This window comes from Columba livia, chromosome 9 (genome assembly GCF_036013475.1).
Source record: "Columba livia isolate bColLiv1 breed racing homer chromosome 9, bColLiv1.pat.W.v2, whole genome shotgun sequence".
Lineage (NCBI taxonomy): Eukaryota > Metazoa > Chordata > Aves > Columbiformes > Columbidae > Columba > Columba livia.
Genome location: NC_088610.1, coordinates 1,021,289 through 1,045,610, shown reverse-complemented (window position 1 = coordinate 1,045,610; position 24,322 = coordinate 1,021,289). Strand labels below are relative to the sequence as shown.

General features: G+C 46.0%; 2 protein-coding genes across 9 annotated transcripts in view; one reads left to right on the top strand and one right to left on the bottom strand.

The window, feature by feature from the left end:
- MME (membrane metalloendopeptidase) overlaps positions 1 to 404 on the bottom strand; it is a 37,507-nt gene extending 37,103 nt beyond the window's left edge. The window contains exon 1 of the mRNA XM_065073376.1: positions 275 to 404. Within this exon, the coding sequence (XP_064929448.1) occupies positions 275 to 291 (17 nt within the window). The 5' untranslated portion in view covers positions 292 to 404. The remainder of the gene's footprint in view (positions 1 to 274) is intronic.
- Positions 405 to 493: 89 nt separating this feature from the next.
- Positions 494 to 24,322, top strand: part of GPR149 (G protein-coupled receptor 149) — an 85,340-nt gene continuing 61,511 nt past the window's right edge. For 6 of the 8 annotated variants that reach the window (XR_010474563.1, XR_010474562.1, XR_010474556.1 and 3 more), the window contains exon 1: positions 494 to 645. The gene's annotated coding sequence lies outside the window, so the exon portion shown is untranslated. Of the gene's footprint in view, positions 646 to 680; positions 4,705 to 20,249; positions 22,706 to 24,322 lie in introns of those variants that run through there. The other 2 variants (XR_010474557.1, XR_010474558.1) reach the window with 2 other exon arrangements.

Below are 24,322 nucleotides of genomic sequence, written 5' to 3'. Positions count from 1 at the left end.
ATGAATTAACGACAAGGTTTCCTGCACAGTGCGTACGACTGTGCAAGGCTTAGTCACGCTTTTCTGGTCACCTTTAAAACCACAGCGCTGCAAAACCAAAAACGAGCACAAGCACAGAGAGGCCTTCACTCCAGCAACAACTGGAGCAGAAACTACTGCAGACGCGCACATCGAGGAGCCACCCGCGCAGCGTGTGCCGAGCAGCTGTTGGCCCCTGGGCGCCGTGCCCCCGGGAGCTGCTGCCGCGCCTCCGGCGGCCGGTGCCCGCACTCACCCGCCGTGGTGCCACATGGCCCGGTCCCGCACCGCGGCCCGCCCCGGGGGAGAGGAGCCGGGTCGCTGTGCTGCCCGGCTGCGTGTTCGGCGAGAACGAGGAGCCGCCGCCGCCTCAGCCCGCCTGGAACCTTCTGGAAGAGGCGGCGGACGCGGCGCGGCCGTCAGGGGGCGCTCGTCGGGCGCTGAGGCGGCTTCACGCGGCCGGGGCGGGGACCGGGAGCCCCGCGCCCTCAGGAACGCGGCCATTGTTGTAATTAATTGTTGTAATTGTTGTCGGTGTGGTGACTTGGGCCCCGCCCGAGGACGGTCCCTGCTCCTGTCACCCCCGTGCGGCTCATCCCTCGTTCCCTGAGCTGACTTCTCTGTCAGGTGAGTAAGAGCTCAATAGGTATCGTATGGTAACGCAATAACCAGGCATTGTACATGTCAATTCTTAGTATTAATAGTTCAGAAATTTAAGATAGAAGTGAGATGTTTTCTGGAGGTCATGACATTAACCAAAATGTCATGTTTTGCCCACCTTCTGTGGAAAAAAGAGGGTCTCTGCGGTGGTCCATTCCATTAAAGAGCACCCAGAGGCCTAGGAGCGGAATGTACAAAGAGCTGACAGAAGTCGAGCAGCTCTCAACTGTCCCCTGACGTGTTAAGTGCCACCGAGCCCTGGATCTGAATCTTCAGAGTCACAGGACAGATTCTGAGAGTGGCCAGAAGTGACCGGGCAATAACTAGTCCTACACTTGTTAGAAATTGAAGCAATGCTGTGTAAAATCTTAGGTGAGCTCCTGTACCGTGGTGCCTGAGCAGAGCGTGCCTGGCACGCTGGTGGCGCCTGTGCCGCGCGGTGTGGCCGCCCCTTGAGAACCGAGGGTGCCAGCCCGCGCTCAGAGCTCTCATGTGAGTTGCCTCTTCAAGGTCCGCTTTGCTTCCAGTGTGCTGGTTACCTGCACGTGTTAGGAGAGCGGCTGTTGGTGCGTCCATAGAGCCACAGAACCTTTGAGATAACACGACCCTTGTTGCTTTCTCTAGAGGCTTGTGAAGAATGCCATCAATAATTAGTCAGTGATACACTATCTCCTCCCATAGTGTGCAAATTAAAAGTAAAGCAAAGAACCAAGAGAAAAAATATTTATTATTTCAGTGGGTTGAAGTGAGGTTTTTTTTGTATTTATATTTCTGTCTTCTGTGTCTTTACCTCACATGCTCAAATCTAAGGATCCTGTCCAACACCGCTTTGAATTATTGTCCACAACAGCAAACAAATAATTAACTGGATACAAACAGTAGGGCACTGCAGTGCTGTGTGGGAGTTATGTACAAGATAGCGTTCTGCCGAAATGCTGCACGCCTGTGTTGTGCGCTGGCCGCAGGACGTTGTTGGTAGATGAGGAGGACAAGCTCCCTGAAGAACAGATCCCAAAGTGAGTGTTTTCTCGGTGGGTCGGAAAATGTCAAGACTGGTACAGCCGCTGATCAGGTTGCGCCCTGCTGAAGGGTATGATTCTTTTCATTGCCGTTTTCTGTTAAAACAATGAGCCATTGACATACTGCAAGCCTAACAGACATGCTGAACACTGAAGGCCATGTGTGCTCTGAGTGTTGAGTACACTTACAATCAAGAAAATTATTAAGGCTGGAAGGTATTAAAAATGAGAGGAAAGAAATGTCTAAATGTAGGATGTCAGATTAAAGTATTCATAAGTAATGTCTAGGTCGCTGGAAAGCAATCAGCCACAACTTAAGCAAACAGTAAGCGATGCCTTTCCTGGCATCGGGGCAAATCAATAGTCACATTTGCTGTTCTTTCTTGCCGCTTGCGCCCTAGATCGGAGTTTCTTTTTGCCATCCAAATGACATAAGCAAATAATCTGCAAGGAAAATAAGTTCTGTTTCAATGTCACAGATTAGCTGGCTCCGTGTCTCTGGACAATGAGATAATTTGAACAAAGTCCATGACTTGAATGTCTCTTTTTGGTCTTTTCTTAATCCCCAGCGACAAAGCGCAAAGCTTGCCTAACACGAGTACTGTATATATAGAAAACGGGGAAAACCCCTACAGAAAACAGGGAGAACATCCAATGACTCTGTGAACAGGGGGAGTTGTCCTGTTCCAAACCATCTTTCTCAGGTCACGTCTGGGAGAGAAAATGACCAGTTTTTCCTCAGGGTTTACATGAGTTTTTCTACCTTCAAATGTGAAAGGGCAAAGCGGATCTTTTTCAGCTCCCATTTGCTTGTCTCATGTTTTTGGTTTGCCTACTCGCTGACCCTGTTCTCACTTTATTTTCCTGTTGGCTTTGTCCTTTTTTACTCTTCTCTATTTCACTGAAGCTATTAGTGTAAGGCGGATCAAATAATTTCAGGGCTTAAGCAGACCCTTGAACTCACCGTGTTTAATGGATTTGTAATTAGGCCATGTATCCCTGTGAGAATGGGCGGCCTGGGAATTTGCCAAGGATTTATAGGGGGATTTAGTATCCTACTAAGAGTTTCCAGACCTATTAAATTCCTTAAGAAGTTTCAAAGACGCCGCTGATTTAGGCAGGGAAATGTTTTGAACTGGGGCGTCTCTAAATACACATAAAACTGAGAGAGGTAGAAAAATGCTTTTCTTGCAGAGAACAAGAAAAAGTTTCAAAGATTTTATAATTTAAAGTGCAGAAATAGATTTTCAAACTTATCTCGGTGCCACGTGGCTGGATTAAACCATATGATGTGTGTTTTCTCTGAAGTGTGTATTTCCATTTTTGCTAAGACATGAAAGCAGACGTTACGCAGGCACTGTGTGTGCACTGTGCTGTAGGGATACGTGACTACTGCTGCTTGCTGATCTTTGAACACATAATTGTGTTTTAAAAGATCCTGATGGATTTGCTTTTCCCATCCTACCTGTTTGCCATTTATGCAGTTCTGCAGCACTACATTTTTCTGTATCTTTTGGGGAGATCAGGTATTGTCTGTTAAATGCCAGGTTATTTTATTATGAAGTCCTGGTTTATATTTATGCGTAACTGAGAACACGTCCGACCTCCTGATGTTGGTTACTCCCCAGAGAGGAGGCAGAAGACATGGAACCTCAAAATACTTTCCTCCCCCATTCCACGTCTCAGTGCTTTGGATGCAGCTCCTGTGTTGGGCAGGGCGGAGGGGGAAGGGGCAGAAGACAAGTGGTCAGCTTCCTCATGGTAGCACAAACCTGCTGGTTTTCTGCCGGGTTGAAGGTACCCAAAACATAATTAGCTTTCTTCTCGTTGTTCAACGACTACCCTGAGAAGAGACCACAGAACAGTAAAAGAGTCTGTTTACCTGTACAGCACAGTGAGTGTAGAACCTCATTTAAATTTGACCAGTGAGTTTGGGTAGCAAAATTTGGCTCTGGGCTCAAATTCAGGTTTTCTTTTAGCCATAACGTGTATCAGCACCTCCCAGACTAGTTTGGATCCATACCCGTATTTCCTGACCACAGAAATCCGAATGCACTTGATGTTAAATCCATTGGTTCTGTGGAATGGTCAAGTTTTGACGCTACCATGAGTTTAAGTAAATCTCATTTAAATACCAGAGTATCTATTCAGCGGTTTCTGTAACCACTGCAACTACTGTCTCTGTTACCTTCCCCATTACTCGACTGATGGCATCCTCAGTACCCAAACACGTGTTCCTAAAAGTGCTGACTCTTGTTAGTAGTGGGGTGAACAGAAAAATACTCAAGTGTTCCGTGTGCCTTACAGCTTGATTTTGTCTGTATAAGGAGATTCTCCTATTTACACAGCTTCAGAGTAGCTCTGTCAGCAGCAGGCAGAGTCATTCCGTTGCCGCCTTTGGCATTACAGTGTATTTATACCACTGATCATCCCATTTAATGGCATAGAGTTTGGCTTTCTTTAAATGATAACAGCAGCAGGAGTTGATAGTTCATTGTGTCACACTCTGAGTTCTTAAAATGTAATCAAAACTACCAGTCTGAAGAGTTTCTGGAAAACAAATTTGCAGTTTAAACATCAAGCACAAAGTGTCCCTTCTTTCTTCACTGAATAAGCTTTCGAAAGGCCAAGAGCTGCTGCAGAGATAACAAGGATAGGAAAATTTACAGCAGGTGGTACCAACTGTGCAAGTACAACTCCCAGCCAAAGCAATCGGGCGCCCAGCTGTGGAGAAGCCTGGGGGGGCGGGGGGTGACTCAGGCGGAAGAGAGGACGCAGAGTTGGCTGCAGCACCAAGCCCCGTCCACAAGTGTGTTGTTCTCTCTCCCTCACTGAGATAACCCCGGGGAATGCCATGTTAAAAATAAACAAGGCTTCTGGTCTGTTGAGCAGTTAGATGTGTTCCTTTCCTATGCAGAAAGAAACGGCTAACAGCAAACATGAAGTGCTGCGTGTGATGATGAAGGGTGCTTGGTGTAGCAAAGCCCGAGTAACTCCAGCGGGATGGGTAAGCGTGTGGTAGGCGCTGAGGGGAGGTGCTGAGCCCGGCTCTGCCACAGCCCCGCTTGGCAGCGCCAGCTTGGCAGCTGGAGTCGCCTGCCCAAGAAAGTTGTGCAGATGCTGTTGTGTTGTTTTGGGGCTGCCACAGGCTGTCGGTGCAGACATGGAGAAACAGCTTAACTGCTTTAGGTCTCTGTTCTTCACGGGTGCTGGTGATGATGTGTCTGCGCTTGCCAAGCAGGTCTTGCGGACAGAGAAAACTAAACATTAATAAGAGCGAATTCTGACAGTTCTTTTATAGGGGATAAAACCTACTTTGGGTGCATGGCAGCTCTTGCTTCCTTCTCACCGGGTGTGAAAATCTAAAAAATCTACTTGTTTAGATGTATTTCTTTGTGTGGAAATTGTGACATCCTTTCTTCATTTCTGAGGACTGGAAATCATAGTATTTATTTTGTGTAAATTCCTATGTAAGATGCATCCTGCACATGGGACACCGTTCCGCCTGGCTGTGCAGAGCGGCACCGCTGGGCTGTGCCTCTCCCGTCTGTGCCTCGTGTGGCGGTGCCGTGTGCTTGGCTTAATCTAGAGCAGCTCTGTTCGTGTGCTCTTGACCATCTCCGGACCCCGGTGCAGTGTGTTTGCCTGGCCTGTTTTCACAAGTTTACCTTGCCCTGTGCGTTTTCAAATTTCAAATGTAGCATCAACAAATTTATTTTTACGTTGTGAGATTTCAGCTGTTTCTGTTTACAGTTTATAACTTCTTCAGAGAGCGTTTTCTTCTAGCTTATATTTTATTCAAGGTTTTCTTGACAGTTTTAGGTAAATATTCTGTTTGCTTATGCATCATTTACAGCTGGTACTTCATGTTTGGGAGGATCAGTTCCGGCTGTGCGATACGCCGTGTGACATTAGCCGTGTTCTTCACTGCTCTAATATTCATCGCTTGCACTTCTTAGACCTGAGACAAAAATGTCTTTGTTCTCAGCATACATGGTTGCCCTGATGATCAGTTTTTGATTGCAGATAAGAATCTTCTTTTACTGTGTAATGAATATTCTGCCCTGATAAAGATGGCTGAGCAAAAATAAAATTCACAGGAATATAAAGAGTTATTCCTACCTTTTCCCAGGTTCTATGGGCCATATGGTCTGAAACACTACTGGAACACCCTTCTGGATCTTGGGTAGCTTAACGTTGGTTAATCACCTTGGTTAATCATCTTACTTGATATGGGATGGTAGCGATAAAGAAAAGTTATTGTGCCTTTCCTGTTACAGGTGGGACTTCGTGTGACATGGATATCGGTTTGTTAAGCTGACTGTTAGAGCTGGAGATTCTGCCAGTGCTAACACCCTGTATCTTCTATAAGATCAGCTAGGAGAACGGGATGACCATCTGAAGTGTGTGTGAGACAAGATGTGAATGTGTGCTGGTGGGATCTGCCTTGGGGTTGGGTTTGGTCGTTGTTTTCTGATGGCTTTGTGCTCACTGGCAAAACCTTGCTGCTAGTGTTCAGATGGACATGGAACCTTCTGTAATAATGGTCACATTGGCCACAGCTTCCCTATTGCCAACATACTTAAAACTGGGGAGATTCATCATTTTTGGCAGGTGTAGCGAAATCAGTGCCAGTATGGTCATCTTAATATTTCAGTAAGTGGAGATTAAAGGATAAGATGTCTCAGCTGGTTTTGCTAATAATGATTAAAACAAAATAGCTTTTCGTTATCTTTCATGTGATTTAATGGGGATTAGAGGGAATAATCCAAATTTGTTTGGGATTTAAAAATTAACCATTTCTGTTGCAGCGTTTGAAGAGATTGGAAATCGGAATCAGCTGCTGTCTGGTTAAGATTTTCATAGCTTTTGAAAGATGAAGTTTCCAGCTTTGGTTATTTTAAAGATACTGACAAGAGATACTTTGTTTTCCATTTCCTTCTCACCTTGTGGAGGAGAAGCACAGTCCGATTTTCCAGTGTAATAATAATTAGTCTTCTGCATCAGGCTCTAATAAAATAAGTGCACCTGAAGCTCATTTGTTTGAGCTGGGACACACAGAAGGCTTAGAAAACAATGAGGAGGGGAAGACGGATAGTGGACCATGTAATGCGCCTCTGGTGCTGGTGAGCTCAGGAGCAGGCGCAGCTCGGTGTGCTGTTCTCTGCTTTGGGCTCCGTCCATGTGTTATCACAGCTGCAGGCGCTCCGAAATTCCACAAGTTCTGAAGCTTTAATAGTTTACCTGGCTGGCCTGTTTGCTAAATTCAAGGAATTCAGTTGCTGGAGTGAGAAGAGCAGCGTGATTAAATAAAGATGCGCCTGGGGAGGTGACACCACTGGTGCTTTATGGATAGGTTTTGCTAAAAGAAACTTAATGAATATGTTACAGCATTTATTGCAGCTGAAAAAAAATCAGATGGAAAATGTCAGTCATAATATAAGCTTTAATTACAGCTGTAGTTGAGTTGTATCATTCATCTGCTAAATGGTCGCCTCTGTTTGTACGTATCTGCTTTAATGGAAAACTGTGTTAACACCCTGCTGTGAAATCCTGACTTCGCTGGGGCTAATCGGATGAGCTCTCAGGAATAACTTTAAAATACTGTGTTAAAAGGAGCTCCTGGCACATGTCCCTTTTTTAAAATACTAATAGCCTTCCTGAGTGATAGCCAAAGCAAGATATAGGATGGAAGCAAATGGAAGCTTGGACATTTTTGGAAATACAGTCGTTGTTATCTTTTGTTTTGAAATGCTTATATTTTACTCTTGCCAGAAGAACCTTTTCTCCATTGTAGCTTTTGTGAATTCTGCGCCAGGGCAGCGCGCCCGAGCCGGGGGCGCTGGGTGGGCAGGGGCCTCCCGGAGCCGCGGGACCTGCGTGCCCACGAGTGCTGAAAAGCCATTCTGGAAGTTAGTTGGAAAATATTGTTCCCACTAGGTTTCAATATATTTCCTTCGTGTTGAGCATGACACATCTGAAAACTTGCCTTTGACTCTCTCGTGAGCGTTTGTGCAGTGCCGCTGCGTTTCCCAGGTCATCCTCACCTGGGCTGTTCGCTTTCCTGCAGTACAGAGGAGCACTTCAAGAATGTTGGAAATCTTACAGAAGTTGCTAGCACAGCATAAACTTTTACCATGTGTTTCTGGGTGGTGTTTAAGACGAGGCAGTTCAACATGCTAGGATTATCCTCTGCCAAAAAAATGCAGCATTTCTGGATTTTGTATTTCCTAAAGAGGAATTTTCTGTGGTTACTGGACAGGGTATGTTGAGTGAACGTTCATGCTTTCTAGAGCTGAAGCCATTTATAGTACAAGTCCCACCTGCATTCCATTACAAGTTGGATTCACAAATTATTTATATGCTTTTGGAAAAAATCTAGTCTATTTTGTGAATTATTTTCTCCCTCTTAATGCACTAGAAGATGGGTTTAATTAGGGGCCTGTGAACAGACTGGTTCTTTATCAGTTGCCATTCTTACTAGGGATCTTTATTTAGTTTACTCTGTTTTCCGTGACCTGCTGAAATGTTGCAGGTGAATGTGAGTTGACCATCTTTGAGGGAACAGTGGAAAGTCATGGTCTGAATGTGAATGGAAGATGTTAGAAGCCCTGGCTGTGATTAAGTGGATGCTCTGACCCACGGAGCGCTGCCACGCTAATGTAACTGTTAAAGGACATCCTTGCGTGGGAAATTCCCCCGAGGTTTACACAGAGCAGGGTGAGAAAGCAGGGCCGAGACTGCGGCCTGGGAACCGCTCTGCTGCCTCACCTGTTTTAAAATAAACCTGTAAACTGTCATTACTGTATTGTAGCTGCCACCAGATGAAGCAAATACTTTTCAAACCCCTTTATTGTTGTTACTAAATAGAGTGAAGTTGCTCATCATGGAGCTGGAACATTAGGAAAGAAAAGCAAAACAATGGCTGCTTTGGAAATCTCACTTGTTTCCATTCTTTCTCCTTCTAAGGTTATACTGGCACTTGTCTGAATTCCATCCAGAGTTGCAGTGCTATCTCGCATCAGTGATAAGTAACACTTCTCCTTCACTTTTTGCTATGTCCGTAACACAGACCGCTTTAACAGTATCAATAAACTGAGATATTTAATAGATAAAATAACTTCAAACCTCATTCTCTGCAGTACCCACTTAACTTCTGCTGTACTCAGCAAAGCCGACAGCCCATGTGGAGTGATGAGGCCCTGGTGTAGCTACACTACTGACTTTCCAAGGTGATTCCGTGCCTGATGTCTCCCCGAAGCAGCTCAGCGTGTCAGCGCTGCCTCCGGACACCACACGGGTACAGCCCCGTGTGCTGGAGCTTCAGGCTTGTGAAAGAGAGAAAGATGGTGTGTGCTGGAGGGGGAGAGCTGGGTGGCTTGATGAGCTACATGGGGTGTGCTGGAAGATAACATCTGTCTGCTTAAACGGGGCTTGCTTTGAGCTGGGGGTTGGGGGAGTTTACAGAGCCTGCATGGGGGAATATGTCAAGGAAAGTTTCTGTGTAGGTTCTGGCGACTGAGCAGGACCTTGGAAACAGGAAAATCTAGCAAGGTTTTGTTTCCATGTGTTTTTTTAGCACTTTCAGTTTTAGCTGGACCACGTTAGAGCAGGTGGGCGGGAAAGTAAACTGAGCTTTAGGGAAACAATAGGTCAGGTAGCACTTGCACTCAGGATAAGAATGACTAAGAGTTTCCTGATGAAGAGATGTTTTGGAAGAAGTTTGACTTGGCGGACTGCTTTGTCTGGAGTGTTCCAGACGAGTGTATCGATGTACCGGCACCTGTGTGACCGATGGCACCCTGGCAGCGAGGTGTCGCTCCTCAGAGCCCCGCGCCCGCTCGCCAAGCTGCTTGTGCTGCCAGACCTCGCTCTGTTGAAGTTGAAAGCACAGCTCCCGGTCTCCTCTCCAAGAGCTGAGCGAGTCATATGTGGAAGATTCAGGGTGTAAAATCAGTGCAGTGGAACGTGAGGTATGTTGTATCTATAGGAGAGATGCATATGGAGTTGAAAAGCTGTTTTAAGATGTTGTGTTTATAAACTTTGAGAGAAAACAAGGTACAGTCTTGTGTCGTTCATGCTCAGGTTTGAGGAATAGAAAGAAATGCTAAACTTCATGATCTATTCACATCTCTGCCATTCCAAATGAGCCCACTCTCCTAAATTAAAGGTGCTGTGTATGTAATTTGAATATTTCCTATTATAATAGAATCTTCTCTTCACTGTTCTTAGGTTTAGCAACTGTAATTTAGATTTCATATTTCCATCTGAAGTTAATTGTTATCCCCATAGTTCGGGAGAAGCTGCCAATGGATGCCTAATCAAGAGAACTCAAGCTAAATTATGCCAGTTCATTGTGTCAGTTCAGAGGAGATCCGTCCCGTCCCATGAACAAGAACAGCTTTATTTCTTTGGGGAAACAATTGCATATATGAAATAAGATTTTTGGAGTGAAAATTTCTTCTGGCCAAAAGCCGCAGCACTACTGTTGTAAAATTGTGCGCTTTGGGCAGCTGTTTAAATGCATCTTCCCAGCATAATTTTCCATACCCATTTTTGTCCAGAATGACAGGGATTTGGAATAAAAAAAGTTATTTTAGGACATAGTGGGGAAAGACGTTTAAAAACGTTCCAGTTTGTCTCCAAGGATTACATGTAATCCATGTTGACAGGAGAGTCAATAATAACAAGTAAGGCCTAAATGATGGGATCTTCTGGCCATTATTAACCTGAACTGATTTTACCAGCCCCTCAAAGTGGAATTGAAACTTCTTCATGTCAATCGTAATGAAAGATCAGTTCAGAAACCCGAGGAAGTCACTGACTGAAAACCATAGTTGTGCAGATGCTGTTTGCTACTGGTATGGAATGCAGATATTTCAGGAAAATCCATGTCAGGCTCCAGAAGGTATTTGAAGTCTTAAACCAGCTGAGCTATGGTTGATACTGTTACAGAACATCATGATTTCTGCTGATATCCTTCCGTGATTTTCCAGATTACCCCTCAGTGGAGCATGGCAGAGATTTACCCTTGAGATGGTCAGTACACGGCATTCTGGCTCCAGAAAGGCCAAATATAGAATTCTTCTCCTTCCGAGATCTCCGTCAGGAGCTTTATTTATTTTGATACATAACTGCATTCTGCTTTTCTGCAGTATTCTATTTCCATCTGACAAATTACACGATGTGAAGCTGATGACATTGGGTCTAAGCTTGCAGAAAGTTGTTTTGCAGACACTTGAATTCTGTGGAACCAGGGGAGGTGCCAGGCAATTGGGACTATTCTCAGTGCAAGGAGTAATTCTGAAAAACCCAGAGGAGAGTGCTGAGGCAGCCCTGCCGTTCTCCAGTGGTTCCTATGGCTGTGTAATTCAGCGTCACGGGCTGAGAGAGGAGCCAGCGCGGATTCTCTGTGGAGCATCTCCACTGGGACGGCTTTCGTCTCAGCGTTCCTTCAGCCGCACAAGAGCGTTTCTAATTAGTTCAGGTTTTCTGAGATTTTATCGGGCTGCTTTTTCAACTTTCCACCCCCAGTGCACATTCTGGCATGAGGAATTTGACCTCATTGTCCCTCCCATGGCTCGTGTTCTTTTGGCCGTTGCAGAATAACTCTTCCACTCCCAGCTGCCAGCTTTGTGGTGTTTATTGTTTCCTTTGTTTGACATTTATACTGAGGGCACCACAGCAGCTTGGTTTTAATTATCCTGCGTATTGTACTCAGTTCGAGTAAATGGTAAACCTCCTTTTCTCAATATCTGATGGTCAGACTTGGTATTACCACTATGACTATGATACATATCATCTGCTCTTCAAGTCAGGAAACATGGTACTTCTAATGATGTTGTTTTAAGGTCTTTAATTCCTTTTTCTATTTCTCAGTGATACTTAGAGCTCTAAAAATTCAGATATAACATGGTTGTAATTGTTCATGGAGCTTCTCTCTCCAAGATACAATCATAGCTGTCACATAGTTGTCACCATCAGTATAATCAGCTTTAGAACAGAACAACCTTCAATCTTCAGCAGCCAGTTAGTGAAAAGTGGATTGAGATCAGTCCTTTAATCTTCTTTCTGCCCCCGCTGTGGGTGCCTGGGCTGCTCGTTTTGCTGGCAGTGTTAAACTGGCCTCGCTGGAACACCGAGAACCGTGCGGCTGATGAGCAGCAGAGGGGACACTGAGAACACGTTTTCACCTGAGAACCTTCCCCACTAGTGGCCTCTGACCGTGCACATGGCGATGCTGTTTCAGATGAAGGTTCCCGCAGCTCTGAACGTCAAAGTTACTGTCTGAAGTTGCATCCTGTCAGTCGCTGCTCTTCACGAGGAATGTTCTGGTTTGTGTGTCCTCAACTTAAAAAACACCAACAAACAAACCAGCATCTTTTCTTGCATGCCACTTTCATTTCCTAGTTGGTCCAGGGATTTAGATCGTTGTAGAGAATAAAACTGTTTTGAGAAGACAAATCTCAGCATGAAGAGCTGTTGCAGCACGATAGAGCTGGATGGGCAGAGATGAAGAGCTCGGTGGTGCCGCCTGGGCAGCAGATGCCACGTGTCTGGGTTGCTCAGGGCAGGTTGTTGGGAGGTGCTGGGTGCTGGACTGTGAGTTTGGAATGAAATGCCGGTGTGAAGCCAAGGTGGCCATCGGCCTCTGTGGCCTGTGGAAGGGATGCGTGAACTCAGCTTCTGCGAGTGAGGAGGGGCGAGAGCACTTCCAAGAGCTGAAAGAAATCAGGAGAGAATATAACTGAGTCATTCAGTTTCCCAAAATCCAGCTGAAATGGTACCGTATTCTCTGTATCCTGACTCAAGTTCTAACTGTTTCTCTTGAGTCAAATTCAAGATTAGTGCAAGGTGGACATGCATTTATTGAAGTTGACAGACTTGCATTCATTCCCACACAATTAACTTTAATCCAGCCACTTAAATAACTGTAGATGTTTTACGGAATTGGTAATAGAAAGTAATAAATCTAGATGAAGAGCCGTTGAGTTGCTCATACGAATTCAGTTTACGGCAGTGATGAAAAGGCTCCGACAGTGCCTTTGTAAGGGAATTCTTTTAGGGCTAACCTAAGCTAGCTGCGTGCCTTGCGGTTGGTTATTACTGTGTCAAAAGGTAACCCATGCCCAGCGCAGGCAGGAAAGGCTGAGGAAGCACAACATTCCGGGTAGTTTTCTTATGTTAAGGAGCCGTTTCTCCTGGGTTGAATATTTGTACTTTACACATGAGACATCCATGTGTAGCTGTGTATCCCTTGGATGCTAAAATCCTACATAAAAGTTATTTATATTTAATGGGGAAATCTAAAGAATTCTTCTTGCATCTTTTCTTACCTGACCCAGTTGAGGATGCTTGGATTTGGTAGTTATGGTCTAGTCCTTGTGGCTGCTCTGTGGGTATTTGGAAGGGGTAAGCACAACAGGGAACCAATGCATGTGCCACGGGTATTAAACACTGTGTGTGTTATGTGTCTCCAGTGTTATCTCCCTGCGATCTGTAGGAGGAACGGAGCCTGGCCCCGGGAGGATGTGCTGCCCGAGAAAGGGTTCTGCCAGCTGTTCCCACACCAGAGCTGGAAAGTGCCGCTGAGCTTCAGCTGGGCTCTGGAAATCTGTGCAAACGGCACAGCTGAACTCAAACGTCTGTCTTAATACAAATCAGTGTGTTTCAGAATGGAAAGACATCATAAATACTGATAGAACACAGTCTTTTGCCAAAATAACATATTGCTTGTATTTCTTTTAAGCTGCCTGGTTAAATATAGATATAAAATGACAGGTGTGATTAATAATTGAGCACACCCTATCAGACAGTGTATGCACTCTACAGTGCTTCATGTGGGCAACACCAGGTTCTGTTTCAAAGAGCATGCTCTGAAATACTGCAGGAGCTCTGGGGTTTCTCTGGCTGGGAGTTGTTGCTGGACTGTTTTGTCGGAGCAGTGGCAGCTTTGTGACCCTCAGAGGGAACTGAGTGCGTCGGTGGCAGCTGTGCTGGTGTGCCCACTCAGCACTGGAGGTGTGTAAGGTGTGTGAGGTAGCCGAGCATCAAGAGCACACGGCTGCACGACGGCGCCTGTGCGAAGCAGAGCTCTTGGCCTTCAGAACCTCAGCAGCTGTTTAAAAGGTAACCTCTGCTCTGAAATGTAAGTGCTCGTGGCCCTGTTCCTAGGAAATACAGGATGGGAAGGAAATATCTGGTCCTTCAACTGCTATGAAAGATTACTTGGTAACTAAAGTACTGGGCTCTTAATAAGATATTTGGAAAGCACTTTTATCTGGCAGTGTTATCCCCAACAGTGAAGTAAATGTTGGAAGAGCAGAACTGGATGAAAACTGGTTTTGGTTTCTAACGATGCTCTGGCAATGGAATTTGCAGTTTCCCTCCTCTGCGTCTTCGTGCCTGTTTTCTGTCTTCATCTCTTGCATTATTCTGGCTGCAGAGACCACCTCTGAGTTTTTGCATTCCTTTTCCTGTACATGTGGGCTGGTGTAAATTTCCGGTACTTGAACCTGGCTCTAAAGGCAATACATTACAAAATAATGAAGGCAAATATTAAGAAAAATTCAAAAGCTTTCAGATGATTATGTATTTGGTGTTTTTTTTTTCAATATAGTGCATCCGTTGTATTCGTTGACAAGAGAACTTTTAAAAACATAATCATAAAGACTTTAAATAAAGGTTGCTGTTTATTAAAAGTAATGCAAAACTTCATAAGCGCTTTAGAAAGACCAACGTGAAAGGTGTGAGTTTTCAGTACTTTTGTTGTAAACTGACCATGATTGTGAGGAGTCAAACCAATTCTGCCTTATAGACTTGGTCCGTGTTCAGTTGTTAGTGTTTTTCTCCGGAGTTTGCCCAGCACAGTGGGCATTGCTGAAGAAAGCACAGGACGTGGTTCTGCCACAGATGAGAGCCAGAGCACTAATTCCCATGTTCTTCGTGTCTCAGAAAACCTCTTGAATAAAGCAAGTGAGCAAACACGGCAGGAGCTGAGTAATTACGATGGATAGTGAAGAGCCTCTCATGCAGTCATCAGATTCAAAATACATATGGAAGTAATTTATTACACACAAGGAACAAAACAAGAGGAAATGTCTAAATGTCAGAAATGATGCAACAGCTCTTCACTGAACATCAGCAGAGCTCAATGAAGTGTGAAGCTAGTGCAGAAATTGCCAAGGGTCTTCGAACGTTTCTGTTTTCAGCCAGGTGAACTGTCCGCGTTATTCTCTAAACTCACATGCTAAGAGGAGAGTGATGGGTTGAGGAGCTCTCGGGTGCACGTTCGCTTCTCTGCGTTATGGTCAGAACTGAAGGAAACGTTTCCGTACGTAACACCTTGAGAAGGCGGTGCTGAATTGTTTTCTTCAGCTCTTCTGGCATCAGAAGTCAATGATATTCTCCTGCGTACAGGACACACTGCTCTTTGGAAGTTCGGCTGCTAGTTTTCCAGCTGATGAGACAGCTTCAGGCTAAACAGGACAAGTCAGGTGAAGTCCCGCTTCTTAAAATATGTATATAGATTATGTTATCTAAGAACGTAAATAAAATACGTAGCTTCCAGTAGAACCAAGGGGCAAATCTCACTAGTTATATAAAAAGAAGCAAGTCAGTACTGACAAGAAAAATGTGACAGAAAAAGCACAACTGAATAAAGTGTCTGGATGCCCCCACAATACATTCTGCAATTTATTTGCTAAGGCAGAATTGCCCTAATGTTGAGCTGAACGGATGGGGTTTGGTTACTCGGTTACTCCCACTGGCTGTGCAGTGCGTGAAGAATGCTGAAGTACCGTGTCGAAGCAGAGTTCCCGGGCAATGTCGCTGCTTACCTCCTTGTGCTTGGTAGCTGACAAACAAGCAGGAGTCACTAAATGTTATTCTTTTGCACATGTGGCCCAACAAATGCAGGTGTTTGGCAGCAGGAGTGTCACAGGCCCCAGACATACAGTCACAACAAAACAGCCTTTGTTGAGCAATCAGAGACATCTTCTTCTCCCGTTTGCAGGCGCTGGAGCAGCTGCAGCTGGTGCTGAGGTGTCGCTGCCCAGGGTGGTCGCTCAGGACAGGGAAGCGGATGCTTTGCCCTTTTCTAGGTGCTTCACAACATACGGAGCCATGAAGGGGCAGCTCTGCTCTGTGTCTGTACCATTAGTGTTTGACTTGAATCTCATTGACTTTATTGTTGGTCAGGAACTAATTCTGATGATATTTGGCTTCGTCCGTTCCTTGTGCTTTGGTCTCAGTGAAGATCGTCATAGGAGGAGCGAAGGTTTGGTCAGTCAGTCTCCGCACTAGCAGAGAGGTGTGTGGTTTCTGGGCTTTTCTTAAAATACAGGCACAGTCTGTCCTGTCTGGTATCTCAGAGTATGGCTAGAAAGGCTAATACAATAGATGAAGTGTTCAAGGTTGAGGTAGCTAATTACGCAAATGTAGAAGTGGGAGCATTAGGAATTGATAAGCTCGTTTGGACTGAGTTCAGCATAGAATATAGCCATGAATGGAAGGACAGATCCTGGTATTTTTTAGTTGGTGTTGCAAATTGAATGGTCGTATATCAGGCATATAAGGAATCTGAAGGAGCTATGTGAGGAAAGAAGGCCACGAACTGCAGCCCCATCTCAGCGAGATGCAGCTGGGATGGAAGGAAAGCCAGAGCGACGCGGATCTGCTGGGGCCACGCTGGCGCTGCAGAGCCCTGCGCTGGGACAGGGCGATCGGAACTGCGCCATTCCTCTCTGCTCTCCACTTCCTTTCTTGTTGTTATTGCAGTTACCATCATCCAGTGCCTTTTACCAAGCCGAACTGCAGCTTCTTGGCAGTAGAATTCAGTGTGTTTAGGCTTCTTTCTGCTCACCCGTCAGGTGAATCGTAGCTCGTACTCAAGATATCTGCACTTTGGACTTTTCCTGCTGTTCCTGACCAGTCTGGAAATGACTCTGGTGGGACTTGGCTGCTGAATAGCAGGAGTTTGGAGAAGGAAGCGGTTAGTGTAAAGCTACCTATTCTGTTTTTCCTGATAGCATATGCCCCTGAGAAATAATGACATGGCCAAACTGACCGTGGGGTATGTTAGTATTTAATCACCGTTGTTCTCAGCGGAGCAGTTCTTTTCAGTGGTGGCAGCCGCAGGTGGGTCACGTGCGGGCCATGGAATCCATCATTTAGTGCAGCCTCCAGTGCCGTGCCCGTGGGTGAGTGCGGCCCGAGTGCTGCGTCACAGGCGTGTCCCCCACGTGGTGGAGGAGGAGAACTCACGCCTGGCTTCTGAGCTTCCAGCTACATGGACCAGTTACAGCAGAGCTTGAGTATAAATGCCAGATTTAAAATCAAGAGCAGGAACAATCCTGAAATTATACCTGCACAAGCTGATCTAATCAGTGTATTTGATCTGACAGGGAACAATTTAATGCAGATTGCTAAAATAAAACTCAGAGAAACTGTTCTTCCCAAGTGTCTCCACAGCTGGAAAGCTCTGAGTGCCAGAGCCTCCCAGCTTGGGTAGCCCTGCAACAGTCTCAGTCGTGCTGGTTGGTCAGGAGGTTACAAAGGGAACGGTTGCTGTTACACCAGTAAGGTTCTGCAGAGAACAGTCCTCGGTAGGGCTGTGCTTTGTGGTGTGATGTTACAACTAAGCAACCTGCAAGAGGGACATACCTGCGGTTACGCTGCGACATCTGATGCATGAAGAGACGTGTTGGCTGTGTGTCAGGATAACGCTGTTGTGTAGGAAACAACATTTCTGCGCGACAAAACTGCAGAGAGGAAAAATTCCGTTTGTGCTGATTATTAATACGGCATTTGGATCTGATTTTCAAGGTGTACTCCTCAGTTAGGGTAGCTGTGTGTGCTTGACACCACTGGAAGTTGGGCTTGGTCCCTGGGTGTATAGCTGAAGGATTTCATTTCCATCCTGGACTGTCACACAGCCAGTGGTACCTGCCCCACGGTGGTACTTACAACAGGACCCGCCGCCTGCTGCCCCGCGACTGTGTCACCGATGGGTGGGAAGTTCATCACGTTCGTTTCCTAAGCCTTGTGATTACTTCATTTTTATGAATCTGGTGACCTCGATTCGTGAATATTATTGCCAACACAAACCTAATATCCACATCAGCTGGAGGAAGGAAAACTCCTGCCAGTTTCCTTTTTGACGGGTTGTCTTTAGTTGCCATCTGGTTGCAGACGTCAGGGCAAAACATGTTTTCCATCAGCAATGACAATTTTTTTTCCTTTAACAAACCACAGTGTCTTCATCATGTGCCTCTGGTTGGTCCAATGGGAGGTGAGACCTGCAGGATTCTTGGCTCCTTTTATTTTGTTTTATTTTGTAGTGTTGGATTAGATATTTTTATTAGGAATGGCCAGTTGCCAGTTTAGCTAGTTACACAAGAGCAAGAAATAGTTTGCATGCCTTGTGTGTTTATGTTACATTTGGTTGTAGTATTAATTCTGACTCTGCTGTTCACAGAAGTTCATTGATATTCCTGCTGAAATCTGCAGTACATTGAGAAGTCACGTACACCTGGTGTCCACTGCTGGCTGGCGTGCTGCCTACGTGTGTCTTACAGCAGCGGTTTACACTCAGAAATGGAAGAATTTCACCCTGTGCAAGAGAGAACGGTGTTTAACTAGCGTAGGAATAGTTTGGGACGGCTGCAAGGTGATCACCAGAGAGAGCTCTTCTCTTGGATCGGGTGGTTGCGTTCCTGTGTGGGTTGCGGAGCGGCTGCAGGTTGTGCTCCTCTCCTCCCACGGCCTCTGGTACCCGCAGCGGCTGCGGTGGCTTTTCTCATCATTGTCAGCCGGTGATGTGACTCGGTGTGGCTGCGGGGAATGTTCTCCCTCCCTCCAGAGAGCTTGTCTGTTAATCCTCATGGCTGGCTCCCCTGCAGCCCCGCGGCCTCCTTCGTTCTCCCCTGTGGCTGGATGGCCTCTTGCCTCTTGCCTCTGCTGGCTCTTTCTCTGCCCTCACATATTCTGAGAAGGTTCCCCAAGCCTGCTGTCGTTAATGTTTATAAAGCTGGTTCACGTGAAGGAAATTAAGATGTTGTTTAGCCAAGCTGTCTCACTGTACATTTTAATTTTCTAGATTTATGATAGAGCAGCTGTGGCCGAATCCCATTTGAAATACTTTGGGGATTTTTTCCTATAAGTGTGAAATGATAGAAACCCTTGGAAGGGGAGAAAGATTTTTATCTGAAGCAGTAAGAGTAAAACCTGTTTGTGTTCAGGCCATGTGTAATACAAGACTGATTTGTTTTTTCACCGGGAATTTTCTACCTACAAGAACTGACACTCTGATAGGATTGAATCTGTAGCTTTGGGTTTTAATACATGTAGATGGTCCATGTTCTGCAGTAAAACAAGCTTAGCAGAGCGACACCACTTCTTCCCTCTCTGCCGGCTGTCAGCTGGGGTGACGGACAGAGGGAAAAGTCATGGAGAATTAATTCCCAATCTCTTCTTTTTATGGGAACGCAGCTCTTCCAGGTGTGTGCAGCAGTCATGGCCTGGCTTCATCTCTACAAATGCCTTTTTTTAACATAAAAATACAGACTAACCTGCACTTCAATTCAACGATATGGGAAATGGAAATAGGTGCTCTGAAAAGGAAGCACTTCTGGCTTCACAAACATTGTAGGTCTGCATGGAAACAAGAAAAGAATGTATTAGGGAATCAGAGAATATAATGTCAGCTTGCAGTGAACAGAAACAACACATTCTAAATAGGATTGATGATAGATAATAAGTAAAGCTAATGCATCTCCTTGTGTCTTTTAGCAGTTTCAGCAGCCATCCAACTCTTGTGTTTGCCATCAGTCATTGCAAGCGTGCAGGATGTTTTGCATAATAAAAACAGATGTTTGTTGCATGTTTTTGACCTCTTTTAGCATCGCTGCGGGATTTGCAGCAGGTCGGTGTTGACCCCCAGGGAGGGGGCGGTGTGATCCTGTCTGTGCGCTGGGGGCACAGGCGGTTGATCTCTGCGGAGGAGCACAACTGGAGTTGTTCTTCTAGGTTGTACTTCTCTGCTTGTCATTGTGGGACTGAACACATAGGGACTGAAAACTGTGCCCCTGATTTTGATCATTGACATAAATGGAAACTGTCCGAGCTCCTTTTCAAGACAGCATTGATCTCTTTTAACAGAACCTTGCTGCTTTACTGGAGAGGCTGTTCCATGCCATGAAGCCGTGCACTTCCATGGCTTCAGTCATTAGGAAGTGGTGTTTCAAGAGCAAAGCCACCTCTAAACAATATCTGCTTGCAAATACAGGCAAATACATATTGAAATGAAAGGCCTTGTGCGTAGGCTTACAGATTTCTGACACTCTGGATGGGGTTCACAGTTGACTGTCTCAGTGATGCATAGTTAAAAATCAGCCCAGGACTGGCTAAGATTTAAACAAAAGGTTGCTGCAACATAGCTAGGTGAGTTGAATTCAGTTTAGCATAAAGCGGAGCGTTCAGCGTGCGCTAAGAAGTCGAGTGGGCCGTGGCCGGGAGCAGCTTGCGGGGCTGTGCCGCCGTCTGTCCGTCTGCGAGGGACCAGGAGCGCACGGCCTGGCGAGAAATGGCAACAGATCGTCACCCCGACACAGGGCGAACACAAATGAGCGATGGAAGAGCGTTGTCGTTTTATTAGCAATGAGAGGCAAAAGCGATGTTGCTTTCAGTCTGTAGCTCAGAGAAACACAAGGAGAAAAGCAGTTTTCAGTCGCTGCTGTGAATCGTTGGAAGCTCTTCTTGGCTCTGGTGGATCTGGGTGGGATCAGTGCGTCTTGGAGGGACACAGAGCAGCACAACTTCAGGAGTGTTGTGTCTACCAGGGCAGGTGTGGTCAGGGCGTCAGGCCACAGCGGAACTGTGCCAGGGCCCTGTGGTGCTCGTCGGTGCGGCGCCTGTCGCCCCTGCCGTGTCTGTTAGGTCAGGTTTAGAGCTGGTAGGAGGCATAAACAGGAATGTCTGAGCCTGGATCTTTAGTCGGGGCCCTACAAAGGAAGTAGGGAAAGAAAAGGAAAAAATTGTGTATCAATTAATTTTAAAGGAAGTGTGAAAATGAAACAAATACATTTTCTGTGGCTTCTCTAGTGTGATTTTGCAGAAGATGCAGCAGTGTTTTCCCAGTGAATTAGCATGTGATGTACCACTTCCTTCCACATAATAAAATGTTTAAAAAGTAGAAGCTTTAAATAATAAAAGAGAAAGACATTTTTACTGGGGATGAGCAGAGTAGTCCCCAATTTAACTAATGTAACTGTACATTCATTCTGAACCTTTGTCAACACACATTAAAAATACTTCATCAGTTTAACCCATTTACTTTTCTAGAGAATCCTGGGAGATTATTGCTGCTGGATGAATTAGGAGACACAGGCAGTCCGGGAAGGAGCCTTTCAGTGTTTCATTTCTCTGTTGCATAATGCGCTGCGTGACACACGTGTTGTCTGAGCACACGGGGGACAGGCGGCAGCTGAACGGACACTGGTCTGTGTCCCCGTGTCATCGTGCCATCCGGGTCTGGGCAGAGTCCTGCAGGCGCTGCTGCCTGTGCAGGGGCTGCCCAGCGCAGGAGATGCTGATGGCATCTGGGCAGGTCTCACGCTGCTGTGGCTCGTTGGTTTTTTGGGGAGGTTTTTGGGTTTTTTTGGCATCTGAACTCCAAGACTAGAAACAGAATTTTGGTACGGGTGGTGTGGACAAGTGTCACATTTTGTCCCTAATCCACGTCTCACAGATTTGTCAGCTTGAGGAGGAGCTGCCTGCGGCTCCCTGTGTTGCAGAGGGGAAGCTCTGGTGAGCTCCCAAAAACAACGACCGGCGTTGTGTTACCGCCAGAGTCCCTTTTAAAATGCTTAAATCAATGTGTCATGTACTGGCAGAGCAAAATTACTTTTATACCCAAGGATTTAGAGGGAATCTTGTGTGAACTAGACATTTAAGGATTTTCTTCATACATGTTTGGACTTTGGCAAACAGTGTTTCACTGTGAGCTCTAAGGATAGTTTTACTTAAAAAAGTTACACTTAGAAAGGCAAAGAAAACATTTGTCAGGCAGTTTTTGCAGCTTATAGCTCTTTGGCCATCTTCAAGGGCGGAAGTGGCCGCATCCCGCTGCACTTAAAAACTTGCCATAGACGTCAGAATTTAGGAGCATCCCACCTCTGTTGTCCTGCAAAACATTTTCGAGTCTCATAGTTAGTACCCAAGCAGATTTTGCATGGGGGTTATTTTTCTAATGTTTACCGTTTAGGCCTCAAAAAGGAGCAGGTGCGTGAATTCCCTGTGTAAAGCACCGAGATGAGTGACGAGTGTGGAGGGGAGATGTGCCCTTGCGGAGCGGCCGGCAGCAGGCGCCGGGGCTGCCCCGGGGCTCTGCACGGCCTGGCCGGTCGGTTCGCGGCCGGCTCATATCAAAGGACTCTTATTACAGTGTTACTAAAAATGGGAATAATTTGATAACGGTTCTTACTTTCACTCTTTATTGTTTTTCTTTTAACTGGATGTGCTTGGCTCCTATAGAAGGGCAGGACTAATGGAAACAGCTAGTTGCAATACAGAGAGCTCTGCAAAAGCTTGCTCAGAAAATGCTGTTAATGCATTTAAATCCTGGCGATCTGAGGAGCCTCTGACTTTCTGAATCCTGTGGAATAACAGCTCAGACTGCTCAGAGCGCACGCAGTACGACTCGCCACTGGCTTATTTTCAGGCTTTATCAAGGACTCGGTGTTCAGCTCACACTTGGTACAAGTTTGGAGAAGCCTCCTGAATGTTTCCTGTTGCTGAGCTCAGCCTGCTGGACTCCGGTGGGCGTTTGGGCGCAGTGTGCGCGCAGCGCTGCGTGGATGTGGCTGGAGCTTTCAGCTGGCTTTGGATCCGAAGCTCAGAGCGAATGGACTGAGATGCATCTTCGCATTCCTCCACCAAGAGAAGCCTCTGGAGTGCATTACGGTCTAATGACAGGAAACTCTTCCTGCTGCTGTAATACAACCACCCAGGTAGAAACATTTGGTTTGGAAATAATGGGCATTTTAGATTTACTGAATGAGAATCATCCGTGTTAAAAAGCGTTAAACCTCTATCAAAACCTAATAAATGTTGCATGACAATTAGAAGTGGGATTTTTCACTTTGATAGCAGTTTAGCTTTTCCTCAGTTGCCATCTCTGGCTTTTGTATCTGTACCCACATAAGCAGAAAGTACAGTTAAATCTGGGCAGGTTTGCTTTCTGGATTGTTTGCCAGATGCATGATGGAATTCTTTCAGATGAAGTGGCTCCCTGGCCCTCTGGTTTGGGGGTTCACCTCCTCACCAGCGGGGTGCCCTTGCTCCCGAAGGCACAGGAGGGCACTCGCCAAACCGGCTGGGTTTGTGCGTTAGAACGATGCACAGAGGCAGCACAGAACCATTCTGCACTATGAGCTCGTGGTAATCAGATGACAATAGATGGTAAACAAATTCTTATCACATACTTGGAGAAGTCCAGACAGGATATTTGCTCCTCTGCCATTGCCAAGGAAATGAATCTCGATTTGCATAACGTATCCAACTTCCATTCTATTGAATTGTGACTGATGGAGCTGATGCATTTGATGTACTCCTGAACAAAGAACAGAGAAAAATAATGGAAGAATGTTTTTGTATCTTACAATACCATCCACTGGTTTATATCACTGCACTGGGGTATTTTAAGAGAACACGTTGGTTTGATGTGCCTTAGTTATCTCCTGTATTTATTATTGTGAAGAATGGATTTTGACAAAATGATTTTCCATGTTTATAATTCAAGCAGTGTACCAGTGATCATGTAGTGCAACACTGTTCCATATAATTTGCAGTAATTTAAATTCATAATTTAGATTTGTTTTCACTGGGCCGAAATTAAGTTTGATTCCCTTACTCCTGTTATCTTATACTTAGTGGTGTGCACTGACATGGATGGATTTGCTTCTTGTTTCAGGCCAAGGAGAGAGGGAGGCACATACCTGTGTATTGAGGAGGTCTGGAGTTGAAGCAAAGGTTTTATTTTTATTAAATTTCTCCTCCCCGAAGGCCTGATTCTTGGTTACCTCAGTGAAACTGTGGAATGTAATGTCAGATGTAACGAAGTGAGGGCAGAGATCTTAGGAGAGTAGAGAACAGGAAGGGCTGGTGGCTGTGGGAGCCCCCAGCGCAGCAGCTGATGCGAAGGGTGGTGATTAACTTGTGGCACTGCTATTGTGCCGTGACTGACAGCCTGAACCCGAGGAGAGCGCACGGCAGTGATTTATTCACAAAAACATGCATAGCATTAAGGAGAAACCTGCGCCTTCCCCGTGACTCTGCCCTGGGTGACGTGCTGCTCCCTGGGGATGCTCCGACCTTGGCCCGGCACGCTGGGGCCCGGGCTCTGCCAGGGCGGCCCCCCTGGTGCACAGCGGTGCCCCCAGCCCGGGGGGTTCGGCTGCTCCCAGGGACCCGGCCCAGCTGCCCCCACGGCCGAGCCCAGTGTTCTGCGGGAGCTGCCCAGGCTGGATCGGCGGATCCCTGGGGCAGGGGCTCTCTGCAAGGAGAGCTGAGCGAGGAGGTTTCTTGTTTTCCCTTGTTCATACATCTGCGGAGGATCAGGAGCACCC